The 16,999-nt window shown below is 36.5% G+C and overlaps 1 protein-coding gene across 4 annotated transcripts in view; it reads right to left on the bottom strand.

Moving 5' to 3' along the window:
* Fbn1 (fibrillin 1) overlaps positions 1–16,999 on the bottom strand; it is a 222,372-nt gene that overhangs the window by 79,045 nt on the left and 126,328 nt on the right. For all 4 annotated transcript variants that reach the window (XM_078049643.1, XM_078049640.1, XM_078049641.1 and 1 more), the window contains exons 14-21: positions 14,530–14,655; positions 12,919–13,041; positions 9,615–9,737; positions 8,407–8,559; positions 4,571–4,624; positions 2,913–3,038; positions 673–798; positions 13–132 (exon numbers count right to left, since the gene is read on the bottom strand). In XM_078049643.1, the coding sequence (XP_077905769.1) occupies positions 13–132; positions 673–798; positions 2,913–3,038; positions 4,571–4,624; positions 8,407–8,559; positions 9,615–9,737; positions 12,919–13,041; positions 14,530–14,655 (951 nt within the window). The remainder of the gene's footprint in view (positions 1–12; positions 133–672; positions 799–2,912; positions 3,039–4,570; positions 4,625–8,406; positions 8,560–9,614; positions 9,738–12,918; positions 13,042–14,529; positions 14,656–16,999) is intronic.

Here is a 16,999-nt window from a genome sequence, read left to right as displayed (position 1 = left end):
AAAGATAAATACCTATGCAGATGGTTTTTGTTGGATCCAAAGTACTTTCAGAAGAACATTCACAAATGAAAGAGCCAGGACTGTTCTTGCAGACTCCATTAATGCAAGGACTTGATTCACATTCATCAATGTCTGAAACAAAAACAGGTCTACATTACTGCTAAAAGCTAGTCTTGGGCATAAAGAAGTATTTCGCTTTTGGCCTGATTGCTACCACACACTCTTCATCAGATAGCAAAACTTGGACTGGATAGTTTTTCTCTACTAGATGAAATGCCAAAATATGAACTGATATTTCTGTTTGGTATGGAATCTAGTAATTGGCTGAATCTTTTAATTCAGAAAATGTGGAACAAAGGTACATGTGATCCCAAATTATGAATTCAAATGGTACATGTATAATATTGTCTTCATTTATTAAGTGATAGCAAATAACATGCCAGGCAAAATGAACACAGTGGCATTTAAATGGCAAATAATACACCAATTGAAGACAAATACCATCAGTGGCTTGCAAAGTATGTACAAGTGCCATTTAGAGCCACAGGACTTCAATTAAAAATGGGCATGATTGTCTAAAATAGAAGTGACTCTAATTTATTCTTGTGATTTTCCAACGACATTCCAAAAGAAAGCAAAGTACATATTATAAGAATAAAACATATGGTTTACCTTCACAGGTTTTCAGGTCAGGTTTATATATAAATCCCTTGGGGCAGGTACAGACAAAACTTCCAGGAGTGTTTCTACACTGTCCGTTGTCACAGAGTAGGCTGTTCAGCACACATTCGTTAATATCTGGAAAGTCAATGAAAATGAACATTTGAAAGAGCCCATCTCTTGAAAGCAACTTCTTTGCTCTTTTAGATTAGATCTTTTAAAATGGCATGATTAATTACACCAAAACAGGTAAAACTCCTGTACCATTGGTTTTCACAAAATGAGGTAATTTTAGGAAAATAGAAGCTTGACCTGGTTATCAAAACCAGATATCTATAAAGCCTTAGGTCACTAGACAATGTTTAATTCACTTTCTTCAGTATGAAGAAAACTTGGGTTTGCTGGAAATCATTTATCATTGCTTTGTATAATTGCTTCATTGTGTCAGACTCAGAACCAATTTTATTGTGTTAAGAAACTAGATAAATATTTAGAAAGTGTGGTCCATCTTTGATATGCATTAGTTCTGGGATGGGCATTTCTTCCTTAAAATAATTTAAATTGTCTCCAGTTATGTTTATAAAGTATGAAGCAATTTGTAGTGTTTATAATTGTCATGGGAATTCAGACTTGCAATTCAGAGGGCTGAGGAAAACTCCTTGTTTCCTGATGAATAATATGACTATCTGAAGAAAAAACAAGATTTAACATATGAATTACTATATAGGGAATGTAGAAATTATGCAGTTTGTAATATCCCTTTGAGCTAAATTATTCCAGATAGCCTATGAAATGGGCTAGAACATTCATAAGAAATTTTTTTATGCATTGAGAGGGTCTGATTACATCATCAGCTAGAAATGTCTTAGAAAAAAAATGTAACTTCTTATCAATACAGTTTTTTCATCCCAGGACCCACCTGGTGGGCCATAGTGCCTCTTCCATGGGGTCTTCTAGGCATCCCAGGTACATCATGCAGTAAAAAATATATCTGAGGTCCCCTAGTTCATCTTAAAGTATATTAATTTTTGTCCTATTCCATAACATATGTTTGCTCATATGTAAAATGTGTTTGGTCTCCCAATCAAAAAGATGTACCATCTTACATTTTAGTTTTGGCACAGTCTGGCATATTCTATAAAAATGAGTATGTTAGCTTTGGAAGCTCAGCTTCAGAAAACCTGAGGTATATGTCACTCCACTACAGAATGGACAATGCATTTCACAAAATACTGGTCTAGGAAGAAACTGACCCATGTTGAACATTTTCTTCCCAACCAACTGATTCATTTAGTTACTGGCTGGTAACTTCATTAAAGACTGTCATCATTATTATACAAAGTACATGTATGAAGACCTGAATTGGTTGTCAACATACCTTATATATAAACAGAGATATGAAAAATTGTGGTTTATATGTGTATTAAGAATTGTAATGCAAAAAAGTACACGTATAATGGCATAAATTGACGTGAATATACTTTATATACAGAGATATGAAAAGTTGTGCTCTATATGTGTAATAAGGATTGTAATGCATTCTACTGTTGTCGTGTATTTAAAAAAATAATAAAACAAATAAATAAAGACTGCTAGAGCATCAAAGCTAGTGTTGCTCAACTTAGGAAACAGTAGTTATTACCGAAAATAAGCTGTATTCTGATTAAATGCAATAAGTGGTTGGAAGAGCTGTTTCTCTCTTATTGAAAGTAGTGATGACTTTGTAGCCATATGAGAATGGCTTAAAATCTTTGCATTTTTACAATATCTAAGAAGCTCCTTTTATGGAAGCTTCTTTTATGGAGTGAATCTGATACATGGCTATTAATAAACTATCAAGATTCAATTATGTGAATGTTTGCTATTAAGACATGTACATGCAGTGCTGACACACGAAGTGTAAAGAATTCATCTGCTAAGTCCTTTAAGCTAATCAGAAGCAGTTTCCTCCAAGCAATGAAAGAAGGGATACATTATACATGAAGTGTCTTAGAAAATAGGTGGATGGGGCTGGGGATGTGGCTCAAGGGGTAGCATGCTCGCCTGGCATGCGTGCAGCCCGGGTTCGATCCTCAGCACCACATACAAACAAAGATGTTGTGTCCGCCGAGAACTAAAAAAATAAATATCAAAAAATTCTCTCTTTCTCTCTTAAAAAAAACCCTGAACCATTAATCAATGATGTGGATCTGATTTGCATTTCTAATACTTAAATACTTTTTTTAAAAAAGAAAACAGGTGGAACTTCTTACCAACACAGTTTTTTCCAGTTATATCCACTTCATATCCCGAATTGCATATACACTTGTAGGACCCACGGAGATTTTCACAAATTCCATTTGGGCAAATATCAGGATCTAATGCACATTCATTTATATCTGCACCACCAAAAAATTCAAAATCAATGACATTCTAAAATAAACATCAAATTAACTGTTAAAAAATAACAGCACAATAAATGTAATAGATTTGGAATTTAAGGAGGGTTGAAGGGTTCACTTAGAAGAGGAAAGCTCATTCCCTTTTTCTCATTTTAAGATATTCCTAAGTCAAGTCTTCCTTCCACCAGTCCCTGAGAAGAAACCCACATCTGAGCTAGAACTTCAAGATTACCAATCCTGAATCAAGCTGAAAGAGACATCCTGGACTTCTCCTGGTTCAAGCACCAAGATGGAAAAGTAGATCCACTACAGAGCTCAAGTCCCTAGCCCTGGTTTCCTGGCCCCCAGCCCTTCCCTCTTTCATTTTCCTTCCACACTGCACCATTCTGAGCATCCTAAAAGCACGATGATCATGTCATACCCTTGGCTCAAACTTTTGTGGGTTCAATAATATCCTCAAGATTAAATTGAAATATGAAGCCTTTGTTTATTTGTTCCAAACTTCTCACTCCTCTGTGAATACACAATGCCCTCTTCACTCTGTGGAGGTAATGCCTGGAGCAGGTCTCTTCTTTTATCAAAAGCCAGCTCAACCAAAAGCCTTCACTTTCCTGCCCTCATGAGCTGGGTCCTCTCTCTTCTGAGCTCTCAAAGACTAAACAGAGCTCTAGGAGTCATGGAGATGCAGACTGACCATCAGTGCATGGGTAGCCTCAAATCCTGTTGCTGGAACCTTTTAAAAATTAGGGTTGATTCTTTTTTCCTTCTCCAAGTTCCAATTACAACTTGTTACTGTCTACTCACTAGCTCCGAATTTGTTATAAATTTCCTAATTTCTCCTCTTTTCTCCTTCAAATACCCACTCCTTGTCTTCATCCATACATATTGAATGAATTGACAATTAATTCTACAGTCCACTAGAACTCTCTTAATCAAATCATTTAGTTTAATATTAGTAAGCCAATCTCTTCTTCTTTCTTGTCACCTCTTTTTACATATTCTAGTTTTTTCATTTTTCTTTAAATTTTTTTATGGTCCCAACATTTCTCTAGTTCTAACTCCTACACAAACATCTTATTTTCTTCCAACTTGGTTGCTGTCACTGCTTGCTACGACATATAAGATGGCTCCTTATTGTCACCTTATAATGACCAAGTCCTTGAGAGATAAGAAGGCACATAATACTGAGGTATACTTGATGGAGGAAAATCTAAAGAAGGTCCAGGCTGCCTCTTTTCAAGAAAGAACAACCACAATCATTTCATCTCATCCTATGTTCCCTGATCAAGTGCCCTGGGAGAGATCCCAGCCCCTTCAGCGAGCAACCCACATCCTGAAATCCCAGGAAACTTTGGGCGGGCATAGTGGCTCTGCCATGGGGACTTCTAGGCATCCCAGGTACATCATGCAATGATGGCCAGAGAGGAGCCAGGCCAGACTAGTGTCAAGGGACCAACTGGAAACCCACAGGAAGGCCAGATGCTGTCTCAGCACATGCTTAAGGTAGTAAATTTGAAACGAATCCTTACCACTGCCTGCTGACGTCATTCCTGGCCCACTGCTGCAGAGTGCCTGATATTCCGCTGCAATAAATTAACAGATAGTAAATGATTCCCTTGTTTGCAGAACAGGTCAATCCTGCCCTTGGCTTTGCACACATCATTTCTTCCAAAGTGAGCAGAACCAAAATAACGTGGTAAAGGGAAAGGAGGCATCTCTTGAGGGAGTCACCTTTATACCAGGCTCTTTTTTAAAGGATCCGCATCACCGAGGAAATCGACTTTGAAGGATACAGGCAAGTTATAGCAATTCCTTGTGCAAAGCATTTTTGGAAAAGGCATTTTTTCCCATAACTTGATTTGGTTCACCAGGGAACACTTTACACTTTACAGTGAAATGTGCCTGTTAAAATGTGGTTTCTTAACTGTTAATAAAACTTTCTCCCACCATCTTGGGAATAATTTTTTTCTGAGTGCAAGCTCTTTTTTCAGTACAATCAAGTTCTTAATATTTTTTTTTCACTTTTCTCTGCAAATTCTCTAGCCTCCCCTCAGAAGAACAGCAACAAGGTGTCTACTCTTGTGTGTGTTCAAATTGTATTTTAAAAGGTAATATTCATCAGGATAGTAGATAAATTCTAAGATAAATTCAAAGGGAAAGCGTTGCTAAGTATCAAAATGTGAGATCTTTTTTAAAAAAATTTTGATATGTAGAAAGTTTACTAAAAATATACAGTGTTTTACAAATAGTCCCAATAATATTTCAATGAACATAAGAGTGAATGGAGAAATAACTAGAGTCATATTTTATGCAAGGAAAGGAAAGTAACATGTCCCTCAGTTGCCCATGATTTTTGGCAGCCACTATCTCTAGTGCTTAAGTGGAAAGACAACTGGATATTAGGAATGGGCCTCTTTTTCAGAGGTTGGCTGAACCTCACTGCTAAAGCAAATAGTTCTTGTATTTCCATAGGCTAGAGATTTGCATTTTAATGACAGCAGATACAAATGAGTTCTACAAACATAAGTTTAAGGATGAATCCTTCAGAAGTGTGTCACCTAACAAATGTTAATATGACAAAAAAAGTAAAATTCTTTCTTTTTTAAAATCATCATAAAAGGGGCCAACAAAGGCACAAATGGAAAGGTGGGTACCACTTTATTGGAAAGCCAGAGAAAAAGAGAAAAAAAAGTCCTTTTTATTCTTTCACATAAGCAATTAATTAAAACAATAAGACAAAACAAGAGCATACCAGTTTTGTAAAAAGCACTTTTACAGGTAATTTAGATTAGCTGATGCTTGGCCTAAATGGAATCAAAGTATCATCTCCATTGTTTTTCATTTGAGCAGGATCTGGCACTAGACTCTGAGGTGAATTCAGATCATCATGGGTTTGAATGTTGAAGACTGTGCTTATTGCTGGGTAGCAAATACTTTCCCTCTGATAGTTTCCTTTTCTGCAAATTGGGGCTAATGATATCCATTTCATATGACAGGTCTGTAAATCTAATGAGATAACATGTAACTCAAACACTGATGTAGTAGATGTTGCTGAGCTACCTCAAGGTAGCATCATGGAGACGGCAGTATTGGGGTCACACAGGAAAATTCTCAGAAATGTACTCAGGCAGGCTTAAATGACTAGTTTCTGTGAGGAGTAAACACCACTGTCAGAAGGCTGAGGAAGTAAGAGGGCCTGCTGAGCCATGTAAATCAGCTTCTCTAGTCAGTGAGAAATAGCTTCATATGTAGCTTGCTCCACTCACTGATAACTTTAGAGGTTGCACAGTTACAATTTCTCATTCAATGGATTAAAGACATTTTTTTTGTGGATATTTTTAGTACCTTTAAAAATCTCCCAAGATCTCATGAAAATGGAAAGGAGATTAGTAGAGTAGAGGAAAGAAGGAAGGAGAGGAGAGAAAGAGGAAATACTGGGAAATGATAGTGGCCAAATTATATTGTTATATGCATGCATAAATATGGAACAATGAATCCCACCATTATGTATAACTATAACACACCAATAAAAATATGAAAAAACCTTTTTTTTCAATTTAGCTCAATTATTTTGCGTGTGTATAAATATATAACAATGAATACCACTAATATGTATAATTATATTGTATCAATAAATTTTTTTAAAATTCCCCCTCTCTCTCCTGAAATGATGGATTATCTCATGTTTGGATCTTTCATGGTTTGGAATTTTCATCCACCAAAGAGGTAGAGAAATCAAACTAAACGAAACCACTTCCACAAATGGACCTTTTCTTTGCAAATTCATTCAAATAAAAATCAGAAGTTAGCAGACCTGGGCCTCAAGTTTACTTCTCTTCAAGCTTTACTGCTTAGAGAAATCAAGTCTCTTTTGGTCATCGTTTTTCTAAACCCTCACCATTCCCCTATGTATCGTAAGACTTTATTTTGGAGAGGCATTTGGTCCAGAGGAAAATGTCAAAGCAAAAAACTGTATGCATCAAGTTCCCTGGATTCTAAGTCTTGGACCTCAACATGAACAAATCAACATGAACAAATCACCTACACTGTGTGGGTCAGCTTTCATGACACTCATCTATCATATAAATTTACAGTATGTAAGAAAAGCATTTGAATAGTTAACAGGCAAAGGATGGTATTAATAACACACAACTATAAAGTTGCATCAAAGTATTTTGGTTTGAAGGAATGATATTTATGTATAATTGGAGTATATTAAACATGTAGTTAGTTCATTGTTGATCATATATAAATGATAATTTGCATCTTATTCATTTAGTGAAGTAAAAAGCTAAAATAAGGCTTTCTTTCAATTGACATTCCTCATTTTATTTACAGTCTTCCCTTCATATTTAGTGTCTCATAGTATATTTTAATTTCTAACTCTCTAGCTTCAAAGATTAACATTTTTAAAAATAACATATCTTTAAAAATTATGGGTTAATCTTTAATTCATTTTATTTATTGCAGAAATGAACAGACAGAATCTCATATGTAAACTGACCCACTGGAACAAAGTATTTTCAATATTAGGCCTAACTTTATTTTAGGACTTTAGAAGTCATCTGCTAAACTACCTTAAAATCATGTTCAAATATTGATAGTCTATTATTTTAATTTCAATAAACTATTTTTGCTTTACAAATCATTTGCAACTGCATAGAACCTTCTGTGTTATCTAAGGCAACTCATTTTCTAGAAGACCAAAAATCCATTTTCCTTATTGTTCTATTTTATAATCATATTTGTTAATGTAAGTTATTTCAAATCCTTAAATGAGAAAAAATGTACAAATAACTAAACACCCAATTAAGTAATTTGTCTGCCTGTGAACAGAGAGCATAATTCTGACTCACCATCCAGTTCTCTTTTTACTGTGTCATGCCACCAGGAAAATACTTTTTCCCCTAGGTTGAATAAAATCATTTAAGAAAAGCACACCAAAATCAACAAATGGGATGTGAACAAAATTCACAAATGGCCTTCTGGGAAACTGCTGGAAATATTCAGGTAGTCTGAAAATTATTTACTTTCACACCATATAAAATTCTGCTTTTATAATAGTTAGCTCCTGCAAAATGCAAACATCATGAACTTGCATGTTTTCTACAGACCATGACTATTATTGAGGTGGCAGAGTTCACACCAGAGGCATAAACATACTGCCTACTACAAATGATTGTGAGGAGAGGGTGAGTCAAATGTAACGAGACACTGGCTAGACCTTGCCAAGGCCCCAGCAAGGTCCATGGTGTACCTGGAAAGCATAATGTAATCATTCCATGTCTCTTCCATAAATGCAAAGATCACCGATGGAGCCAGAAGGCTAGAAGTGTGAGGACCCCTCCATGACCATACCACATACCTGAATTCTGGGCAGGACATGGCTGGCAGGGCTCCCCAAAGGCATACTCAGTGTTGGCACAACAGCATTCAGATTTAGTAACAGCACCAAACAAAGGCTTGACACACTGGCCCCGCTTGTATCCTCCGTAGCATGTGCTCCGCATGTGTGTGTCTAAACAGGAAGAAATACCTATCATCATACTGTCACTTTCAACACATGAGATCCCTCCCCCAAGTCAGAGTTGAAGCTGCCTTTATATATGCATAGTTCTAACTCACTGAGAATGCCTCTGGTACTAGGAGTCAAAACAAACAAACAACAACAAAACACATTTAACTCCCCAAAAGTGGAAACCAATGGCTAGACTCTGACAGTTTCTTGGGGATTACCATGGTTTACCAAACTGCGAGGCCTTTAAGTGCTGGGATTATGTCTCATTCATTTTTGTCTTCCCTAGGCATGCACTGAGCAGGCACTTAATGAACGATGAAAGAATGTTGAATTCACACCATGATAAATAAGACCTTTATTAGAAAGGCATCCTACCCCAAAGTAAACATGCAATTATTGAACATCTGAATTAGGTGTACTTTCCAAAAAGGAGAAAGTTTGATCTATAAAAGGTTCATTATATAAATCTGCAGAAGTTGGTCAACTAAGCCATGTTATTTTCACCACCAAGGAAGGAGTGTCTGGCTGTGCCCAATCCTTTCCCAATTCAAAGGGTTTTCTGAGTACCTTTCTTAAAAATAATTTGGATAAAATTCGTATCTATTTCTCAATCTTCTTATACAGGCTCAAACTTCTTATGAAGTCACACAAAACTATTATCCTACATGTTTCACAATTATCCATATTCTTTACATTCTATACTTTTCTTGGTCATTTAATTCATTATTAAGATGTTGACCATGAGAGAGTGAGCATATCTACAAAATATCTACAAAAGGAAGTTGGAGAAAATTGAGGTTAGCTGTGTATTTAGAGAATGAAAGAAAGAAGGAGAGGTTAGGGTCCCTTGGCTTTCCCTTTATTTCAGCTCATCTTTCTATTCTTTAAATTAGTATACAATTATGCAAGAAGAGACCTGACCCTGTTGGTTTACTGGCTCTGCAACTATCCATTATATCCTACCCACTATGGTAAAGGGCATTTGTTATTGGTTGGCTTTGTTGATGGATGGAAGGTGCCTCTCTATCATAAATCAAGCCATTGCTTTTGCTTACCAACACACACACGTCCATCCAGACCCACAGCCAGTCCAGGGAAGCATTCACATCTGTAGGAGCCATCAGTGTTCACGCAGCGCCCATTCATGCAGATCCCAGGTGTTTCACACTCGTTAATATCTGCAGTGGGAAGAGACATTGATTAAAAATGAAGTGACTATTATCTAAACCATATCGTTTATCATTGTAACACTTGAAAATGGGTACGATGGAAAATCATTCAGCATCAACAATACAAGCTTAATGAGATGTATTCTCAGTTTCCTTTAAAAGAACAGAAACAAAACAAGAAAAATTGTTAAGATTATTTCTTTTCCATAAAAAGCTTCCATATAAATATTCTCCCAAGAGATTTTTTTTAAGTCCAAAATAAAAATCACAAAGGCCAAAACAGAATTGGAGGAAGAAGAAAAATGACTGCTGAAAGACAAAGGGCTTTGTGTAATGCATCCCATGGTAGCTGTGCCAGAAATCTGGCTTGATAACAAACTGCATCTCTGCCCTGGGCAGGAAGCTTTTCCTTTTGGCATTCAACACCCGGGCTGTGTCTCTGATCTACTACCCTTGCCTTAGCCCTCTGGGACAAAGTGTTAAAAGAGAGCAACTGAAGCCCTAAAGGAACAACATAGAAAAGAACAGAAAATGAACTTAGATGATTTTGATGATGACTCTGGACCAATAACAGCACTGTAAGTAACTAGAAGCCAGCAAAGAAAAGTCTTCCTTATTTTGTACTATCATATGTATATACTTAGAGGGGTCTGTTAAAAGACTTTATTGGATGCACAATAGTAATAGTAGACATTTCTCCTCCTTTAATATAGGGAAACAGGAAAAGGTATTAAAATTGTGTGTTGGACAACACAGGATGCTTAGAAGAAAGTCATTTTATAATGACTCCTTTTACAATATACAACTAGTATATCTGACTATTTCCTTTTTTCTGACCTTAAAAAGGCAAATTGAGAGTGAAACACCTCTGTGTTTTACTTAGCTTGTGTTGTTTGGCACAAAATATATTCAGATGGTCCAAGATTCCATGTACAGATTGTATTTAAAACAGTGGTTATATTTAAATACATGAACTCAAATTGGTTCAGTTATTTCAGTCATCTTTTTGTTCAAGTTGAAATCTACAGTAAAACAGTGAAGACTACAGTCTGAAAAGTAACACAAGGGCTTTTTAATGGAGACAAAGATGTCACAGAGATCCAGAGGAAGGTCACTCAGAGTTGGCAGCCTCAACTTTTAGAAAATGATCAGAGAGGCCATGCTGTTCATTGGAGTAGTTCACTGTTGAGATTAAATGAGCATTGTTGATCAGCCTTAAACAGTCACTTCTTTGTGGGGCTCAGAAGTAAGTGTATATTTAACACTAAGAAAGTCTTAGAGAAAAGAATAAAAAAGGGAAAAGTCAGAATTTAAGAGAATTCTTTCTTTTCTTGTTCTGTTAGTCTTATTACTGTGTGTGTATGTTCTACATTCTATACACTAGAAAAAAAGAAGAACAAGGGCAATAACATGGAGCTTTGGAGCTCAAGCTTGCTTGCTTGCATGCTCTCTCTCTTTCTCTCTCTTAAAGCCAGAATGCTAAAGTCAAAGCAAACCATTGGAATCATCAATGCTTTGAATGGAACAATCCCTTTATTGAGAAGATATTATTTCAATGGTTGCAAATGGTTGCAAAACCAGTTCCATCTATGAGGTCATAATGTCTTCTGAAATAGCATTATGCATTGGTCACACTTAATGCTGGGGAACTGCTGCCTGGGTCACCAGCAGCCCTGAGGCACTAAAAGCGAACCTTAGTGTGTGCTGCATATTGGCAGGAGAGTAAGTATTCTCACAGAAGTCCTGCTCACAAAGGGGCTTTCACATTTCCTTCCGTTATTTTGTTTGGAAGCTTAATTCCAAATATTCCAGCAATCATTCCCTTGCCCTTTCTTTCTTTCTTTCTTCCTTCCTTCCTTCCTTCCTTCCTTCCTTCCTTCCTTCCTTCCTTCCTTCCTTCCTTCCTTCTTTCTTTCTTTCTTCTTCTTCTTTTTTTACTTGTACAGCACTTAATTTGCACAATTTGACACTTTGTTTTGTACTGTCTTACATTGTAGAATATTTCCATGTACTAATCCTGTCTTCCCATGTAAGTTCCGCCCAGCACGGAGCTTAAAATGACAGAAACCATTTTCCTCCCTCAAATTTGAAAAATTCAACTGTTTTCTCTTGCTGTGAAGACAGATTTTCACAATATTAAGAGCCACCCATGTGAGGTCATAGAGAATGTAGGTAAACAACCAAGGCCTAGAAGCTCTTTTAAGCCCCAAGAAAAAGCACATCTTTCCAAGGACTGAACACATACAAAGCTTTCTTCCATAACACCTTTACCAAACTGTCTACTAGGGACACTCAGAGAGGAGGCCTCACATGGCTTTTTCTTGCTTTCTCCACCTTAAGCAGCTGGATGAGCTACACTTCTGCAACCAGAACTGGAGAGTGGCTCTGAGTACACCATTTTAGCAGATTTTATGGACCTATTTTGAGTTTAAGGTTCTTTGAAAAGTCTGGTTCTAGTTCAGATCTCAGAACCAACTGCAGGTATCACTCATCCCTGACTATGTAAGGCAGAAGACTAAGCATGAATTTATCTCTGATGACTCTTCTTAGGATCCTGACCTCAACAGAACAAAAAAAAATTCCTCTTAATTTCTGCTTCAGTACTTGAAGCAAAGAGATGATTTCAAAAGTCATCAAGCTAAACAATGGCTCCTGGTTTGTTTCTGTCTTCTGCTTAATCCTGTTTTCCTTTTTGCTTATATAACTTGATAAAACTTAAATATATTGACCACAAAAAAGTTTCTTGTTTCTTTAGTATCTCAGGGAAGTTGATACTGAAGTTGATATCTCATCACTGCAAATGAGAATCTACAATGTTTTGTCCACGTGAAGATGTAAGAGACGACCATCAAGAAGTCTAAATGCTCTGATCCCCCAGCTGGAAAGAAAAGGCAGAACTCCACTTATTTAGAAAGATAACCAAATCTATATGAAAACCAGTCGGCAGTTTAGCTTATGTATTTGCTACACTGAAGCCTTTTAGGATCCTTTGAAAGGACTCAAATACCTTTTGTGAAATAAGAATGGCCTTCTGGTCATAAACTGTCACTATCTGGATAGCTGGACTTCAGAAGGAATTTGAGCTATGTTGCCTAATCCAGAATAAGGGATGCTTTATGTGGGGAGAATCCACATGGAAAAGTGGAGCAAAAGAAGGCAGAGAATGCGGGTTGAGCTTTGTAGCATATACCTTTGCAGTAACGCCCATCTGATGCCAGCTGGAATCCAGGTTTGCAAATGCATTTGAAACTGCCATCTTCATTGATACACATCCCGTTAAGACACATGTTCCGTATGCTGCACTCATCCATATCTGAAAAATAAACACATAGAGTGTCCTGGGGTCCCCAAAGAGTAAGCTTACAAAAGGAAACCAACCTGCATGAATATAATTTTATTTCTTCACCTTTCTTTCTTTTTGGCATGTACAAAATATTTATTCTTATATCTCTTTCTTTGTTATTATAATGTTCAAGGTTTTCATCCAAATTACATCACATAAAGAGAGATCACATAAAATATGTATCTCAAGTTCTCAAGCTTTGACATATGTGCAAACAACTAGATTTATATGTGTACATATATGTACACACACAAAGTTTTAGTAAAAGTCTTACAGTCTGGTGAATATATTTATTTCACAGGATCACATTACTTTAATACAGAATATTACTTCAAAGCTAAGACTAGGAGGAATTTGAAATGTATTTAGGCTACATCTTGATTCTTTAAAAAGTGGAAAGCAGAAGACAGCTTATAGCGTGAAGCAATTTTAAATAAGAGTAGGAAAAATGGATTTTTTAAAATGCAAAACTCAACTATAGAATATAGTTTAGCCAGCTAGCCTTTAGGATCCCTTGATTATGGGGAATTTTATTTAAAATCATCGACATGCTATTTTATGTAATATTACAGCTATCTTGGGAGGCACTTGCTCCTGTAGACATGATATGTCTTCACTTACAAGCTTTAGTCAGACCAGAGTAATTTATTATCCTTTTCCCCTTTCTCTCTTTCTCTCTCCCACTCCCCTTTCTCTCTCTCTTTCTTTCAACAGGATTCTATTCCAACCAGGAATTTTGGCATTATGTCTCTGAATTGAATCACTGAGATAGTATTTTGCCAAAAATGTTTCTAAGAACAATTTTGAAATTCTTTTAATGTATGAATAGATTCTTGGGACCTTCCCAAAGACATTAGGAAACAGGATAAACAGCATTCTTTACTTTTTGCTAAAGGTCTGCAAGGTGAAAACCCATCAATAATAGTCATATTTTCTAATCAAGGGGAGACTGTCAAGAGCAAAAACAAAACTTTGGAAGTATCCCATTTCAAAATGAGGTGATAAATGCAAGAGGCAACAGAAAAGGCTGGTGCTCAGCAGTCAGCCTTAAACAAATCTGACATTTTGAGACACTGACTAGTAGTATTTGATTATTAGGCAGGCACTTCAAACAAAAGGATTACAAGCTACTAGAGAATATATGGGCTTAGGTGTCTCCAATTTTTTCATAAAAGAATTCCATAATATATATGGTCCAATTGGATAAAATTAGAAAGCAATGATTTATGCTATAAAAGTTTCCTCATCACTAGTGATTTTTTTCAGAAGCAAGCTCTCAGTGTATTAGAATGTTATTTGACTCATATGAGTGTCAGTTATAGAGAGGAATATTATGGAAATGTAGTCTTCCTTCTCAGATAACAATATGTGAAATACATTTGACATATTTGCCTTGAGACTCCTGATCTCAAGACTATGAGGGAAGAAGAGAAATGGGCTTATCACACTGTTTATTACCTTCACAGTTTTTCCCATCTCGGGTAACATGGAAGCCTGCATTACACACACAATGGAAACTGCCATCTGTGTTGATGCAACGTCCATTATTGCAGATCCGGCCATTCTGTAAACATTCATCAATGTCTAAAGTCCAGTAAGAAAAGGAAGAAACAGCTTTAGTTAGGGGATTTAAGATTATTTTTTCCTCCCTCCATTTCAAAACTCACGGCCTTAGCTTTGGGTTTCAATTACTCAGTAATACTCTTCAACATACATTGGGCACCAAATAACTCAATGTTTAGGATTATTAGTAGACACCTGACAGAAAAATATATACACCTATACAAGCACATTCAATCTAACTTCCTTTGTATTAAGACTATTTAAATCAATTCCGCAAACAAAATAGATTCTTTACCATTTTCCTAGCTAGTTTACTGAGTGTGTGTGTATGTGTGTGTCTGCATATGTATGTGTGTGTGTGTGTGTGTGTGTGTGTGTGTGTATTTATTGAACTTTGGCTGGTGTTGTTAAATACATGATTGAAAGGGCAGATATTACAGCTATACCAGAACAGAAGACAGAAATGCTATTTTAAAAAACCTACTTAATTCCCCCTGAATACCATCAATCATGTGACTGTGAGATATCTATGTATCTTCCTTATGGCAGTTCTGGTCCAAGAACAGTGTTATTGATCATTTATTCTTAGTCTTTTTTTTAAAAATAATTTTATGAGTACTCTATCTACCAAATAAAATATTGGTACTTTGGGTGTATTTCTCCTTTTTTCTATTGTGCTTAATATTATGCCAAAGTAAACTATAGGGCTTGATATGAAAGTTTTAAAAATGACAATAACTCAAATAACCTGTGTCTGATCTCTCACTTAAAGGTTGACAACCCACCCAAAGTGAACAATATGGTGCCCTGGGGTATCTGCTTTCCTCTATTTGTAGAGGCTACAAATTGGCTGAATATCAAAGAGGATGATCACAGACTGTCTTGTCTACCCAGCATACAGCTGTTTTCAGGGCTCATTCTCAGCAGATAGGAAACTGTGCAGATCTGAATGGGAGCAGACCTATCTGTGCAGAGTTAAGAACAAGTGCCCCACATATCCCCTGGACATCAAGAATGTGCATTTATGGCGTCTGGGTTATTCTGTCTGCACGGTGTCTTGTGGTTGACCTTCAGACGCACTTTCTTTCTGGGCAGATCCTGCAGTGGTTTCCACACAAGTCATTGGACTAGCTATGGCAGTCTGGGCTTTTCTTCTGTCTGATCTTTGTGCCAACAACCCACGATCTTTTCTCTCTCCTTTATTTCTTAATCCTTGCTAAAATCTGACTTGCTCCACGCTCCAAAAAGTAGTAAAAGCCATATATTCTTGTACAGACTTTTTTTTAAAGGATTCTGTAATTTTTTTGAGGCAAAGGTTAACATAAACAGGAAAAAGAGTTCATCTTTTTCCCTCCTCACCAACTTGAGAATGCTATGGGGCTCCACTGCCTTATAAAACAAATGAAATGCTTGTCATTCAAATATCTCAACTGTGTTTCTATCTCTTCTGTCCCCTTCTACCCACTCCCTCATGTACTTTTTCTCTGCTAAGTACACAGCCTTTTGGACCCTTCTGCAGTGACTTTCATCTACCAAATAACAGGAGTGTGTCCTCAACTTCTATTCAGGATAAACTTAGCCCTTTTTTTTTTTTGTACTGGGAATTGAACCAAGGGGTGCATTACCACTAAACTGCATCCCCAGTTCTTCTCATGTTTTTTATTTTGAGACAGGGTCTCAATAAGTTGTTGAGGCTGGCCTTGAACTTGTAACCCTCCTATCTCAAACTTCCCAGTTGCTAGGAACATAGGCATGTACCACTGCACATGGCTTAGTACTAACTCTTTAAGAGGACAAAGCTGGTAGCCTGCAAGTCATCTTTAGTCTCCAGTACCTTAAATCCCAGACTGATGACAATCACATGCATTTACACTATCTGGTCCTCATTCCCATTTAGGCTACTCAATAATCATTTATCTTTGCTTATTTAACAGTGTAGCCTCTGGTCAGTGGTTTCATTTTATTCTTTATTATTTAAAATGCTTAGTACTGCTAATTATTTGAACCAATAGTTGCAATATTAAGAAGGTTCTCAACTCAGTTAAATACTTAGCCCATCTGATTTAAAATTCTGTAGTAGGCCATTAATAGAATTATCAGCATGTTGAAATGCTGCCTTATAGTTTTTTCTACTCAAAGTTGCCATTTCAATATAGTATATTTAAAAAATACTGATGATAATAAATCTCTAAGTCGGAGGAAAATTCAAAGGATTGTGAGACCATTTTGCTGATAAAAATGAAAACCTCTGTGTGTCGCCAATGCACATAAAGGGCTTTTGCTAGGAGAGGCAAACAAAATTACATCTTATTAATGGCTTCCAATTTTTCTAGTGATATACAACTCCTTACTTCTCATCATATTT

Source organism: Ictidomys tridecemlineatus, chromosome 5 (assembly GCF_052094955.1).
Source record: "Ictidomys tridecemlineatus isolate mIctTri1 chromosome 5, mIctTri1.hap1, whole genome shotgun sequence".
NCBI classification, from domain to species: Eukaryota; Metazoa; Chordata; class Mammalia; order Rodentia; family Sciuridae; genus Ictidomys; species Ictidomys tridecemlineatus.
This window is presented reverse-complemented; position numbering and strand designations above follow the sequence as displayed.